The 14,089-nt window shown below is 47.3% G+C and overlaps 1 protein-coding gene across 3 annotated transcripts in view; it reads left to right on the top strand.

Moving 5' to 3' along the window:
- Positions 1-14,089, top strand: part of LOC117763484 (spectrin beta chain, non-erythrocytic 1-like) — a 28,728-nt gene that overhangs the window by 487 nt on the left and 14,152 nt on the right. The window contains exons 2-13 of one of the 3 annotated variants that reach the window (XM_034588640.1): positions 4,653-4,879; positions 7,534-7,685; positions 8,370-8,543; positions 10,484-10,575; positions 11,755-11,835; positions 11,927-12,042; positions 12,229-12,341; positions 12,431-12,618; positions 12,844-12,961; positions 13,124-13,282; positions 13,428-13,730; positions 13,920-14,073. In XM_034588640.1, coding sequence (XP_034444531.1) covers positions 4,723-4,879; positions 7,534-7,685; positions 8,370-8,543; positions 10,484-10,575; positions 11,755-11,835; positions 11,927-12,042; positions 12,229-12,341; positions 12,431-12,618; positions 12,844-12,961; positions 13,124-13,282; positions 13,428-13,730; positions 13,920-14,073 — 1,807 coding nt within the window. In that variant the 5' untranslated portion in view covers positions 4,653-4,722. Of the gene's footprint in view, positions 1-4,652; positions 4,880-6,100; positions 6,403-7,533; positions 7,686-8,369; positions 8,544-10,005; positions 10,046-10,422; positions 10,576-11,754; positions 11,836-11,926; positions 12,043-12,228; positions 12,342-12,430; positions 12,619-12,843; positions 12,962-13,123; positions 13,283-13,427; positions 13,731-13,919; positions 14,074-14,089 lie in introns of those variants that run through there. The other 2 variants (XM_034588649.1, XM_034588660.1) reach the window with 2 other exon arrangements.

Genomic DNA, 14,089 nt, shown 5'->3' with positions numbered 1-14,089 from the left:
GAGCCCGCAGGTCCGCTGCCCGTCCCCGCCCCGCTGCTGCCATTAGTGTCGGTGAGGATGGAGAATAACGGTGCGACACGAACAACAGGCGTGGCTGAGTGTGTGTGTCTGTTTGTGTGTGTGTGTCTGTTTGTGTGTGTGTGTCTGTGTGTGTGTCTGTTTGTGTGTGTGTGTCTGTTTGTGTGTGTGTGTCTGTTTGTGTGTGTGTGTGTGTGTCTGTGTATGTCTGTGTGTGTGTGTCTGTTTGTGTGTGTGTGTGTGTGTGTGTGTGTCTGTTTGTGTGTGTCTGTGTGTGTGTCTGTGTGTGTCTGTGTGTGTGTCTGTGTGTGTCTGTCTGTGTGTGTAGACAGCGGTACACTGAGCGGGATGTGTCCGTCCTGCAGCTGCTCCGCTCGGCTCCGGTCTCGGTCTCGGTCTCTGTCTCTGAACCGTTCTAACGATTTAATGAACGTTTTAAACCTTGAATAATTCCTGGAGAGCAGATTCACAACGTTCCCTGAAGGTTCCTGTGCTGTTCCAAACCTGAGGTTCTCCACAGAACGTTCCTTTGAGGTTTATTGTTCAACTTTTTATCTGATGATATTAAAACAGCTTTGTTCGAAACATTTGTTGTAGATAATAATGAAATAATGTTTGTTTGTTTTCCTCATGTTCCTTTAAGGTTCTCGGTTTCTTTGACAGAACTTCAGCCTGTTTGAAAACGTACCATTGGTCACGTTCTCCAACTGTTCCACATGAAACCTTCACTGACGCTGATTCTGTGGTTCCGTTGCTTGACATTGTTTGAAACCCAACAGCACGGCTCATACGTTGGAGAACCCTCCAGAGAACAGACAGAAATCTTCTGAAAATGTTTTTCTAAATTCAGGAGAAATCTAATGATCTTTTAATGTTCTCTAAAAGTTCTTCTGTTCTTATTCTCTGCAAGTTTCAAAGAACTGGTCTCTGAAATGTTCTGAGTAAATGTTCATTAGATCAGGACATCGAGGACATTAGTTCCTTCAATGTTCTATAAAATGTTCTATTAAATTTAATACATCATCGCATTGTTTCACTTTGTCACAGGAACGTTCTGGAATCATTTTCTAACGTCAGGAGAATCTCCCAGACACTTCTATATAATGTTCTCTCCATAATCGCTGTCCCAGAATGTTCCCTCTGGGTTCCTGAGTCCGGAACCTCCGTCCAGTGTTTGGAGAATGTTGTTAGAATGTTCCTGCGAGGAACATGGGTCCTATACATTCTAACCAGAGAGCTGTGTTTGGTTGTGGGAACATCAATGTTCTTCTCAGAACGTCCTCTCCTAGTTTTACAATAAGGGAACGTTCCTGGGAGGTTATGTTCATTGATAATTCTAGTACATCATATTGTACTGGATGTGTTCTGTTGGAAGAAACGTTCTGCTCTCCGAAGAGGATCCTAAAGGTTCTGCTTTGGTTCCATACGTACCACCCACTGAGCACGTTCGGATTAAGCCCCTGCAGAACGTTGTCTCTGTGCAGAAACCTCCAGGAAATGTTAACTCCAGGTTCTCCTGAAGAGACGGTGGAGAACACATTAGTGTTGATGGAACAGGATGTGGAGTCCTGGGATTTAATCAATGAATCTGGAACATTAGTGGAACATTAGAGAGAGTAGTCGCAGAGTCGATCGGGTTTCTGATGATGTTTACGCTGTAAAACGTCTCATGTTAACATCGTCCTTCAGTGTTCAAGTGTGTGTGAGCGCGTATACAACATGCAACACAACATGAGAAGAGTAAACAACCACAACACGACCAGTGTCCTCAGCTCTGTCACACTAACACTTGTTTCCAGTCGTGTTAAACATGGACGAGTTAGAAGGAAGAGAGATGATGTCTTCTTCTTCTTCTTCTTCTTCTTCTTCTTCGTTTGCTTTATTGTCGGCTGGCAACCAGCGTCAAGGTGCATCACCGTGCACCAATCAAGTCAGATCAAGTCAGGTCAAGTGTTTTCAATGTAGCACATCAACGTAAGCTTCATGAACAATAAATAAAGAAGCGACACAGAGTGAATGTTAAAAAGATAAAAAGTCAACGTGTGATTCAGCAGAAACGTGTTTGTTCGGACCAGAAATCAGGGATGAAGCTGCTCTGTGATAAAGGGTGGGGTCAGATAACTGTGTGTGTGTGTGTGTGTGTGTGTGTGTGTGTGTGTGTGTGTGTGTGTGTGTGTGTGTGTGTGTGTGTGTGTGTGTGTGTGTGTGTGTGTGTGTGTGTGTGTGTGTGTGTGTGTGTGTGTGTGTGTGTGTGTGTGTTAATCCAATAACTCCTGCTCTGTTGGCTGAGCTCATTCTTCTTCTGCTCTTTCTGGAACTCTCTGTCCTGCAGGAGTTCGGCTCACATGGTTTGTTCTGTCTAAATCAGCTGCTCTGTGTCTGAACGGATTTAATCTGGGTTTGAATTAGTCTGAAAAACAGATTCTCTCTATTTTCACTTTGAGTCCTTAACACACCTGAGTGTGACATCACTTCCTGATGAGGTCATCAACTCTGATGTCCTCCACTGATAAATCAGAGAAATTAGAGCGAGCAGAACTTCATGGAGATACGTGTCCTTCAGTATCACAGTCAGTTCAACTACTGTGTGTGTGTGTGTGTCTGTGTGTGTGTGTGTGTGTGTGTGGCAGGTGTCCTCCCAAACGTAGAGGGACACACGTGTGTTGTTCCCTCAGCTGTGACTGTCAGGCTGTGAGGAATGTTCGAAGGTATTTCAGTCATTTGTTCAGCAGCTGCATTCGTATAATGATAAACCGTTGTTCTGTGTCACAGACTGAGCCCCAATCCTTCTCATTAGTTTGTCTAATAACATGTACAATGGTGAATCTTTGTTCAAAAATATAACATCATAAATGATTTTAATAAATTAATTTAGTCTAATATAAATATAGAGACTTGCTAAGCTAGATGCTAAACTAGGCTCACTCAAGACTTTGTGTTTAATTAGTGTTTTTTTTTTAGAACTGTGAGGCGGAGTCAGTCAGTCAGTCCCCCCCTCAGCTGTCCGAGGGGGGGGGGGTGACATGAACTTACACAAACCCAGAGGGGGAGGGTGGGGGGCACTAACACTTCCTGTCCCCCTCCCATACTCACACACACTTTCACTGGGAAACTTTATTTCTATCTGCTTCTTTTCCAGTAACATGTTTTTTTTTCTCCAATATTTTTCACTTCTCTGTTTGATGTAAAATGATGGTTAATATTTAATCAGATTTAAAGGTTCAGTGTGGAGAATGTAGTGACATCTAGTGGTGAAGTGTCATGTTGCAGCTGAACACGCCTCACCTCAACCCCCCCCCCCCCCCCCCCCCCCCCTTCCAAACATGAAGGAGAACCTGTGGTAGCATCAGTCATCATAAAAACTCAAAAGGTTTAGTTTGTCCAGTCTGGGCTGCTGTAGAAAACATGGCTGCCTCCTGATGTAAATATAAAGAATTTAAACTTAAATGGATGAAACAAGTGAAAACATCTCTAGGATTGTTTTATATTCAGTTTCTGTCAGTGGATCCTTCCACCTGAACCTTGAATGATGCCACACGTTAATGATCAGTTACTCAGCAGCAGCTCATGATCCAGATGAAACCTCGTCGTTCCACTTCTGACCTCTGACCTGTTTGTCTTTGACACAAGCTCTTCTTGTTCCAACGCTCGTTCACCGTGTTGATGGCGTGTGGTCTAATGTGAGGGGGTGGAGTCACGACAGTTTTCCACTGTCAGACTACGTCGTAGTATTTAGTTGCTGTACCTTTCTGACCTCTGACCTCTGTCCTCCTGAGACGCTGCTGCTGTCGACTCTCAGACGGCTCCATTTCCATCATCTAGCAGAGGATTCTGGGAAGTCATGTCCATTAATGGACTGTGTCCCTCAGGACGTCTTATGAGTTCAGTAATGGCCCCTGCTGCTGCTCAGTCCAATAACTCTGATATGATTGAACTTCACTTCCTGAAACTCATCAGTCTAAATACTACATTACCCATGAGCCTCTGCTGCTGTTGATCCAAATTTAAAGCCCCTTGATCAAACATTTTCCAAAAATGTTCCATCGTGAAAAGAAACTGAATTATCACATAGGTTTTCATACATATATGAATGAATGTAAACCTATGAACAAATACACAACCATACACGTGTGGACACACAAAACACAGAGCTGTCAGAGCTGTTGTGTCCAGCAGGAGGAGCTCTGAGTCGCAGAAGATAGTTCTTTATTAATTCCATTGGGGTGAAATGTTCTGTTTTAATTACAGATAGTAACAATATAAACAGGAGTTCATATAAAATGAAATTGTTCTGACAGCAGCAGGAAGTAAAGACCTGCAACCTCAAGAATTCAACGTCCACATGTGTGTAAACATCTGGAAACATGTGGACGTGATGTTAATGTGTCACACTCTGGACATGAGTGGAAAACGTTGTGGTGATGCTCCGACGCAGGATCCTCTGAACTCTGACCCTTTTCCCTTTTCTCTCATCAAACGATCAATAATTAATCAAATCAAAATAAAATAATGTTTAGTTTCAGCTCAAGTAGATTTTTATAAAAACAAAGTTTCACAACTGTTTGAACTGTTCAAATAAAAAGCATTAGTACTAGTTTCCCCTCCATTAACTTCCTGTCTGTGTGCTGTCGCAGGTCTTGGCCTATAGCTGCCGATGTGGACGTGTCCTCGCTGACATTGAGGCGTTGTCAGAGGTGAACGGTCATGATGACGACGGTGGCCGCCGAGTACGACCACATGGAGCTGCAGCAGCAGTACAGCAGCAGCAACGACACGGTCAACAACCGCTGGGACGACGACTGGGACAATGAGAACAGCTCGGCCCGCCTGTTCGAGCGCTCCCGCATCAAGGCGCTCGCAGGTAGGAACCAGTCCACCTTAACCAACCATGTGCTCGTCACTGGACCCTGATTGGCTCCAGGCTGTGATGTCATAACTCCTGCAGCTGAATGTTCAATGTTTCTGAATGTTTGATCCACACACTGTAAAAAAGAGGAACGACAATGAAGCCAAAACATCGCCCCCTGGTGTCTGGCTGCTGTACAGGTCACAAACTCCGCCTCCTCCAAGTTAGCAGATGGGACAAGGACCAAACAAATAAATCAGTGTAGACGTTAAATACATTACAAACAAATACACACAAGATTTTACACTTTGTAGGAAGTGTGTGTGTGTGTGCGCGTGTGCGTGTGCGTGTGTGTGTGTGTGTGTGTTACAGGATGTTTGTTTGTCTGGAATGTGAATGAACAATAGAGGGAAACACCCCCTCCCCTTCACACCCTTAGTGACATCATTGTCAAGCTGCAAAGTCATTGGCTGATTTGTGTGTTTCCCCTCCTCAACACACACACACACACACACATACACACACTCTCTACACTGTACAAAAAAGTTATATTATATTACTGTTATATTTAATTACATTTAAATTTGTCCAGAAAATGAAAAAAATAACACTTTCAAAATAACACAAATGAAAACATAAATAAAAGTAGAAACAGAGTTTAATCCTCAGCTGTGATGTCATGATGATGTCACAGATCCTGAATTACTCAACATCCACAGAACCACCCCTTTAATTTTTACTTCAATTATTTTTAACAGTGTATTTTTACAGAGAAGGGGGGGGGCTTTCCCCCTTTGTATGCAGTGGGCGGGGCTTGTGTGTGTGGAGTGTGTGTGTTCTGGAGGGAATCAGTAAAGTCCGTCAGCAGCAACAAAAACGAGCAGCAGAAGAAGAATGAGCGGCTGAAGCTGCTGATGCTGGGCAGGGCTGGAGACACACACACATCAGACACACACATCAGACACACACATCAGACACACACACATCAGACACACACATCAGACACACACACATCAGACACACACGCATCAGACACACACACGTTGCGCTCGGCGTCACTCTGACCTCTGGACTCTTTTCTTTCACCTCCTGAAACACGAGGACGTTTTTCTCTTAGTTTTATTCTTTTGAAAAAATAACGTGAGGTTTTTCCGATGATCTTTTTTTCTCTGTGACACAGAATTTTTTTTTTTTTTCCTTTGAATGAAAAAAAAAATCATTTTGGATTTCCTGGTTCTTTTCAGCTGGTTTTCAAAGCAGCTGAATTTATTTAATTTAAGAGGAAAGTTTGAACTTTATGAAGAATTGTCTTTGTTTCCATGAGACTGAAACTCTTTGATCTGATCTGAGGACGTCTCCTTGTCTGTTGGATTTATCTTTATCTGGAGTTTTGTCTCTACACATAGAAACACACACACACACACACACACACACAAACGTTGTGGATATTTGGGCAGTGATGGAGGAGGAGTGGGCGTCGTTGGAGTCGGCTCAGCTCAACTACAATCAGCTGGAGGGACGATTCAAACAGCTGCAAGGTGAGAAGACGAGTCAGATCCACCAGAGGTCAGAGGTCAGAGGTCCATCATGCCCCCCCGAGACAAATCTGAGGGTTTATAAGATAATTGGTGTGTGTGTGTGTGTGTGTGTGAGAGAGAGTGTGTGTGCATGGCCTGCATCAGTTTTAAAGAACATTACGTCAGTTTTAATTGATGGTGGCGCCAGAGGAAACGTGTTTTTCTAGTTCATCCTGAGGGGAACACGAACGCTGCTGATGGCATCTCTCAGCTGAAGCTGTATCATGTGACCTGTAAAGTCAGACTGACGCCTCTGAGGTTGGCAAGACCCACGTTCTCAAACGTCTCAGGAGGCCTATGGCGCCGCTCGCGTCAAAGCAACGTGAACCTGGTGGATTTGTGTGATCAGGATTTGAAGTGCTGCAGGTTCTGGTCTCTGATGTAACTGACCCGGGGCCCTGGAACCTGATGAGGTCCAAGCTGATCCCAGGGGCCTCTTCGTCATGATTAGTTTTTAGATGAGTTTTATCGAAAGAGGGACCAAGCTTTTATTTTGTATCAACTTCCTGTGTGGTGTGTAGCGGGATGTGGAAATCTGGTTGATCAACAATCAATATGTATTCTGTCAATGGGCGGAGCCTGGTTCGACCTGGAGGTGATGAACAGGAAGGAGGATTCATGCATTAAAAGTACATAAATATGAAAGTGTTGCTCAGGTTGCGTCCGACTATGGGGAGTGGCTGCTGATTGGATCTTTGGACGAAGGAAACGCTTTACGCCTCACATCCTGTTTCCTCTGGGTCAAAGGTCAAACACCAAAATAACTCTTAAAGAGACAGAGAGACAGAAATATGAATCAGATCACATTCTTATAATTATTTATATTTATAAGCATGTGGTTAAAGCTGATGATGGACACACGACTGATAAAGATGTCGTGTGTGTGTGTGTGTGTGTGTGTGTGTTTATTGATTATATGTTTCAGGAAATCCTGTAAAGTGACAAAATGTTGAAAATGAAAATGCAAAACTGTCTTTACTGTGTGTGTGTGTGTGTGTGTGTGTGTGTGTGTGTGTGTGTGTGTGTGTGTGTGTGTGTGTGTGTGTGTGTGTGTGTGTGTGTGTGTGTGTGTGTGTGTGTGTGTGTGTGCAGATGAGCGGGAGGCGGTGCAGAAGAAGACCTTCACTAAATGGGTCAACTCTCACTTGTCCAGAGTCTCGTGCAGAATCACTGATCTTTACATGGATCTGAGAGACGGACGAATGCTCATCAAACTGCTGGAGGTTCTGTCAGGAGAGAGACTGGTGAGACACAAACAATCAATACACACACACACACCTGTCAGGAGAGACACACAACAGACACACACTAGGCGTGGTCTCAGCTCTGAACCAGTCTTCTACTTCCTGTTTTCTGTGTTTGCATTTGGAGGCGGGGGAGTCGTTGACCTTGTGACTGTGTTCAGGCGTCCTGATGAGACGTCCATGTGCCGACCCAGCGTCCGTCCCCAGGGGACGCTCGTTTACTCCACTTCCTGTGTTGAACACCTCTTTACCAACCACACGTCCAAAATGTCTTCGTCTCTTGCTGTGAGAATACGTAGAGATCGAACGAGTTCGCTAACCGTCCTCAGGTTAATCAGCGGTGATTGATTATCAATCATGAATCAAACATTTACTGATTAGAGTTATAAGACATCAGGAAGAAGAACCTGTGTGGAGCAGACACAGATGTTGTCCAGACACCTCCCAAAACATCTTGATCGCCCCCTGGTGTCTGGCTGAAGTATAGGTCATAAACCCCTCCTCCTCCATGTTAGCAGATGGGACTACAGATGTAGACGAGAAGGTTTCTGTTATTTCAGGTCGTTCTTATCTCACTGATCAGTTTGGTTTTAATTATTTATTTGATGATATAAAAACGTTCTGAGACGTCATGATTGACAGCTGAGACTGACTCCTGATTGGTCATCATCCTCCTCTCTCCAGCCGAAGCCGACCAAAGGTCGGATGCGTATCCACTGTCTGGAGAATGTGGACAAAGCTCTGCAGTTCCTGAAGGAGCAGCGGGTTCACCTGGAGAACATGGGATGTCACGACATTGTGGACGGAAACCACCGACTGACGCTCGGCCTCATCTGGACAATCATCCTCCGCTTCCAGGTAAGGGGGGCGGGTGGAAGGGGGGTCTCTAACAGGTCACACCTCCTGATGTGATGCAGTCATGTCACATCCTTTAAAAATGAGGTTGAATTCATGAATTCTCATCTCGAGCCCTCCTGACTCCGCCCTGTTCTGACATCATAAGACAATTAACCAATCAAATCAAACAAAGATAAAAACCTGAAGTGTAATTCCTCTGATAAATCAGTACAGTCATTTTTTATAGTGTCAGCAGGCGCCACGCCTCCTGGAGGACTCTGACCTCTGTGATTGGTCGAGCTCCTCTGTCAGTTATTTACCTGCAGGGTAAAGTCCACCCCGGTTCATGTTTTACTGACACCACACTGTCGTCATGGAGACACAGAACAGGGAGATCCTGGATCAGCCTTTGACCCTTTCCTGACTTACATGGCTCTGAACCAATCAGCTGCCACTTCCGCCAATAAAATCCTCCAATCAGAGCTTGTGACCTCACTCTGTCTCCATGGCAACATCAGGAAGTGTAACGTGTGAACAGGTGGAGGTGTGACAGGTGGAGGTGTGACAGGTGGAGGTGTGACAGGTGGAGGTGTGACAGGTGGAGATGTGACAGGTGGATGTGTGACAGGTGGAGTCAGACAGGTGGAGATGTGACAGGTGGAGGTGTGACAGGTGGAGATGTGACAGGTGGAGGTGTGACAGGTGGAGGTGTGACAGGTGGAGTCAGACAGGTGGAGGTGTGACAGGTGGAGTCAGACAGGTGGAGGTGTGACAGGTGGAGTCAGACAGGTGGAGGTGTGACAGGTGGAGTCAGACAGGTGGAGGTGTGACAGGTGGAGGTGTGACAGGTGTGACAGGTGGAGGTGTGACAGGTGGAGGTGTGACAGGTGGAGGTGTGACAGGTGGAGGTGTGACAGGTGGAGGTGTGACAGGTGGAGGTGTGACAGGTGGAGTCAGACAGGTGGAGGTGTGACAGGTGGAGTCAGACAGGTGGAGGTGTGACAGGTGGAGTCAGACAGGTGGAGGTGTGACAGGTGGAGGTGTGACAGGTGTGACAGGTGGAGGTGTGACAGGTGGAGGTGTGACAGGTGGAGGTGTGACAGGTGGAGGTGTGACAGGTGGAGTCAGACAGGTGGAGGTGTGACAGGTGGAGGTGTGACAGGTGGAGGTGTGACAGGTGGAGGTGTGACAGGTGGAGTCAGACAGGTGGAGGTGTGACAGGTGGAGGTGTGACAGGTGTGACAGGTGGAGGTGTGACAGGTGTGACAGGTGTGACAGGTGGAGGTGTGACAGGTGTGACAGGTGTGACAGGTGGAGGTGTGACAGGTGTGACAGGTGGAGGTGTGACAGGTGGAGGTGTGACAGGTGTGACAGGTGTGACAGGTGGAGGTGTGACAGGTGGAGGTGTGACAGGTGGAGGTGTGACAGGTGTGACAGGTGTGACAGGTGGAGTCAGACAGGTGGAGGTGTGACAGGTGTGACAGGTGTGACAGGTGGAGGTGTGACAGGTGGAGGTGTGACAGGTGTGACAGGTGTGACAGGTGGAGGTGTGACAGGTGGAGGTGTGACAGGTGGAGGTGTGACAGGTGTGACAGGTGTGACAGGTGGAGTCAGACAGGTGGAGGTGTGACAGGTGTGACAGGTGTGACAGGTGGAGGTGTGACAGGTGTGACAGGTGGAGGTGTGACAGGTGGAGGTGTGACAGGTGGAGGTGTGACAGGTGGAGATGTGACAGGTGGAGGTGTGACAGGTGGAGGTGTGACAGGTGGAGATGTGACAGGTGGAGATGTGACAGGTGGAGGTGTGACAGGTGGAGATGTGACAGGTGGAGATGTGACAGGTGGAGATGTGACAGGTGGAGGTGTGACAGGTGGAGATGTGACAGGTGGAGATGTGACAGGTGGAGGTGTGACCGATGTGACAGGTGGAGGTGTGACAGGTGTGATGTTGTGTCTCTTAAGATCCAGGACATCAGTGTGGAGACTGAAGACAACAAAGAGAAGAGATCAGCTAAAGACGCTCTGCTGCTGTGGTGTCAGATGAAGACGGCAGGGTGAGACACAATATATACAAAGTACACACACTGTACACACTGTACACACAATAAGCACAATATATACAAAGTACACACACTGTACACACTGTACACACAATAAGCACAATATATACATGTTTCCGCTGGTAACAACTGTGTAGTAGCCCGTCACACTAAAGATTTGACAGTGCGACTAATTCTTTTGCTTGTTTCTTGTGCGTCAAACATTTAGCTGGTTCATCGCTTCTCTCACCTCCCCTTCATTCAGAGGGCGGGGTTTACACTCACACACAGGCCCTGGCCCCGCCCCCACGCACTCACACACAGGCCCTGGCCCCGCCCCCACTTACTCACACACAGGCCCTGGCCCCGCCCCCGCGCACCCACACACAGGACCTGGCCCCGCCCCCACACACAGGCCCCGCCCCCACACACTCACACACACAGGCCCCGCCCCCATGTACTCTCACACACAGGCTCCGCCCCCACACACTCACACACATGCCCTGACCCCGCCCCCACACACTCACACAGGCCCCGCCCCCATGCACTCACACACAGGCCCCGCCCCCCCCCCCCACACACACAGGCCCTGGCCCCGCCCCCACGCACTCACACACAGGCCCCACCAAATATTGCTTTGATTGTGGTCTATTTTTTTATTTATTCAGGGTATTTTACTATTTTGAATTCAAATGTCAGACTGAATATTCTTAAGGATTAAACATTCATTGCTCTTTTAAAGGGTGAACTTCCATTGTTATGCTCTAATATTGTATCAGTGGTATAAAATGGTTTCAAAGTGATGATAATTACATCATTTATCACAATAATTTCTGTGACAAAATATCGTCCAACACATTTTGTTGTGACAGACTTTAATATTTATAACAAAGTGAGATATTTCCTTGTTCAGTTTACAGCTTTAGTTCTCCGAGAATTTCTTTCATATCCAAGCACATTACAATGAAATATCCTGAACTGAATCCATATGTACAACAACCCCCCCCCCGCACCAAACCTCTTGATCCACAGGCAACACTGCATGATATACACACTGTGTGTGTGTGTGTGTGTGTGTGTGTATGAGTGTGTGTGTGTGTATGAGTGTGTGTGTGTATGAGTGTGTGTGTGTGTGAACAGATGTGATGGTGCAGCAGCAGAACGCTGTGACATCATCGTGTTGATTCTTTTCAGGTATCCCAACGTGAACATTCACAACTTCAGCACCAGCTGGAGAGACGGAATGGCGTTCAACGCTCTGATCCACAAACACAGGTGACGTCCTCATCTTCATCATCTTCATCATCGACTGCTCTGTGTCGTCACCTCGGGTGTTTTTGTTTTAAAATTTAATCCATTTTTTCAGGCCTGATCTGATCGACTTTGACAAACTGAAAAAATCCAACGCTCACTACAACCTGCAGAACGCTTTCAACCTGGCAGAGCAACACCTGGGCCTCACCAGGCTGCTGGACCCCGAGGGTGAGACCCCGCCCACAGCACGAGGACCTACACATACAGGGTCTCCACCCACAGGAGAACACACCCACACTCACAGAGGCCCCACCCACATACAGAAACCCCGCCCATACAACTGTCGTGTGCGAGCGGCGTTAAAGTCACATGTCCCAGTCTGACACACATGAACCAATGATGTTTGGGTTTCAGACATCAGCGTGGACCATCCTGATGAGAAGTCAGTCATCACCTACGTGGTGACGTATTATCACTATTTCTCTAAGATGAAGGCTCTGAAGGTGGAGGGCAAACGCATCGGAAAGGTCAGTGAAAGCACCGTGTGTGGGGGGGCACAAAGAGACGCTATGTACGTCGTCTCACATGTTCCTGCTCTGTTGTTTTTTTTGTCCAGGTTCTGGACAACGCCATCGAAACGGAGAAGATGATCGAGAAGTACGAGTCTCTGGCGTCAGACCTGCTGGAGTGGATCGAACAGACCATCATCATCCTCAACAACAGGAAGTTCGCCAACTCTCTGGTCGGAGTCCAGCAGCAGCTCCAGGCCTTCAACACCTACCGCACCGTGGAGAAACCTCCAAAGTTAGAACCTCTAACTTCACTTGACCTCTGACCCCTGTCCTCTTCCATATCCCCTGTCCAGTCCGCCCCATCAAACCCATAACTGCTGCAGTCACTGACAGACTTCCTGCAGGAGTTGTTCAAATCCATCAGTTTGATATTGTCATGAAAATGTCGTGTACATCCTGTAACTCCACCTCCTCACTCTCTCATCCTTCTCGGCCGTGGTGTCTCTCATTTCCTCAGGTTCACAGAGAAGGGAAACCTGGAGGTTCTTCTCTTCACCATCCAGAGTAAGATGAGAGCCAACAACCAGAAGGTCTACATGCCCCGAGAGGGAAAACTCATCTCTGACATCAACAAGGTCAGAGCTGCTCCGAGACACATGGACCTCAAGGAACGACTTCTAATCAACTGTCTTTATTCACCAGCTGACTGGCGTTCACTGTTTTGATTGTTGAAGTAACATTACTGTTCATTAACAACTTTATAAAGAAGCGTTCTGATGTTTGTCTGTGCTCGTCAGGCCTGGGAGCGACTGGAAAAGGCCGAGCACGAGAGGGAGCTGGCTCTGAGGACGGAGCTCATTCGTCAGGAGAAACTGGAACAACTGGCCAGACGCTTCGACCGCAAAGCGGCCATGAGAGAGACCTGGCTCAGTGAGAACCAGAGGCTGGTGTCACAGGTAAGAGGACACACAGCAGGTGGTCATCAACTGCAGCTGAAGGCAGACTGCGCGAGGTTCTGTAACGACGCCCAGACTTTTATCTTTTAACAAATAATTGTGGGGCCATTTGATAAAGTGACAATGTCTCCTCTTCTCCCTCTAGGACAACTTTGGATTCGACCTTCAGGCTGTCGAGGCGGCCACCAAGAAGCATGAGGCAATTGAGACAGACATTTCAGCATACGAGGAGCGTGTCCAGGCTGTGGTTGCCGTAGCGAAGGAGCTGGAGGCGGAGCACTACCACGACATCAAACGCATCACTGCCAGGAAGGACAATGTGATCCGGCTGTGGGAGTATCTGCTGGAGCTGCTGAAGGCCCGCAGACTCCGGCTGGAGATGAACCTGGGTCTGCAGAGAGTCTTCCAGGAGATGCTGTACATCATGGACTGGATGGATGAAATGAAGGTACCGATGACCAGGGAGACGGTAGATTTTTTTATCAGAGAAGAAAATGGATTTCTGTGCATCTAGTGCAGAGACAGGTGGAGGATGAGTTTAGACGGGAACCAGGGGGTAACTTCTTTGTAACAATCATCTTGAGCGAGAAGCTGATCGAGCTCGTAACTGTGCGTCTTCGTTTTGTCTGTTTTCCAGATGCTACTGCTGTCCCAGGATTATGGGAAGCATCTGTTGGGTGTGGAGGACTTGCTGCAAAAACATGCCCTGGTGGAGGCCGACATCGGCATCCAGGCTGACCGGGTGAAGGCGGTCACCACAAACGCTAACAAGCACTCCGGCAACGACAGTGGTGAGCAGTGGTAGCA

This window comes from Hippoglossus hippoglossus, chromosome 1 (genome assembly GCF_009819705.1).
Source record: "Hippoglossus hippoglossus isolate fHipHip1 chromosome 1, fHipHip1.pri, whole genome shotgun sequence".
NCBI classification, from domain to species: Eukaryota; Metazoa; Chordata; class Actinopteri; order Pleuronectiformes; family Pleuronectidae; genus Hippoglossus; species Hippoglossus hippoglossus.
The sequence above is the reverse complement of the archived record's forward strand: the minus strand, read 5'-3'. Positions and strand labels throughout refer to the sequence as shown.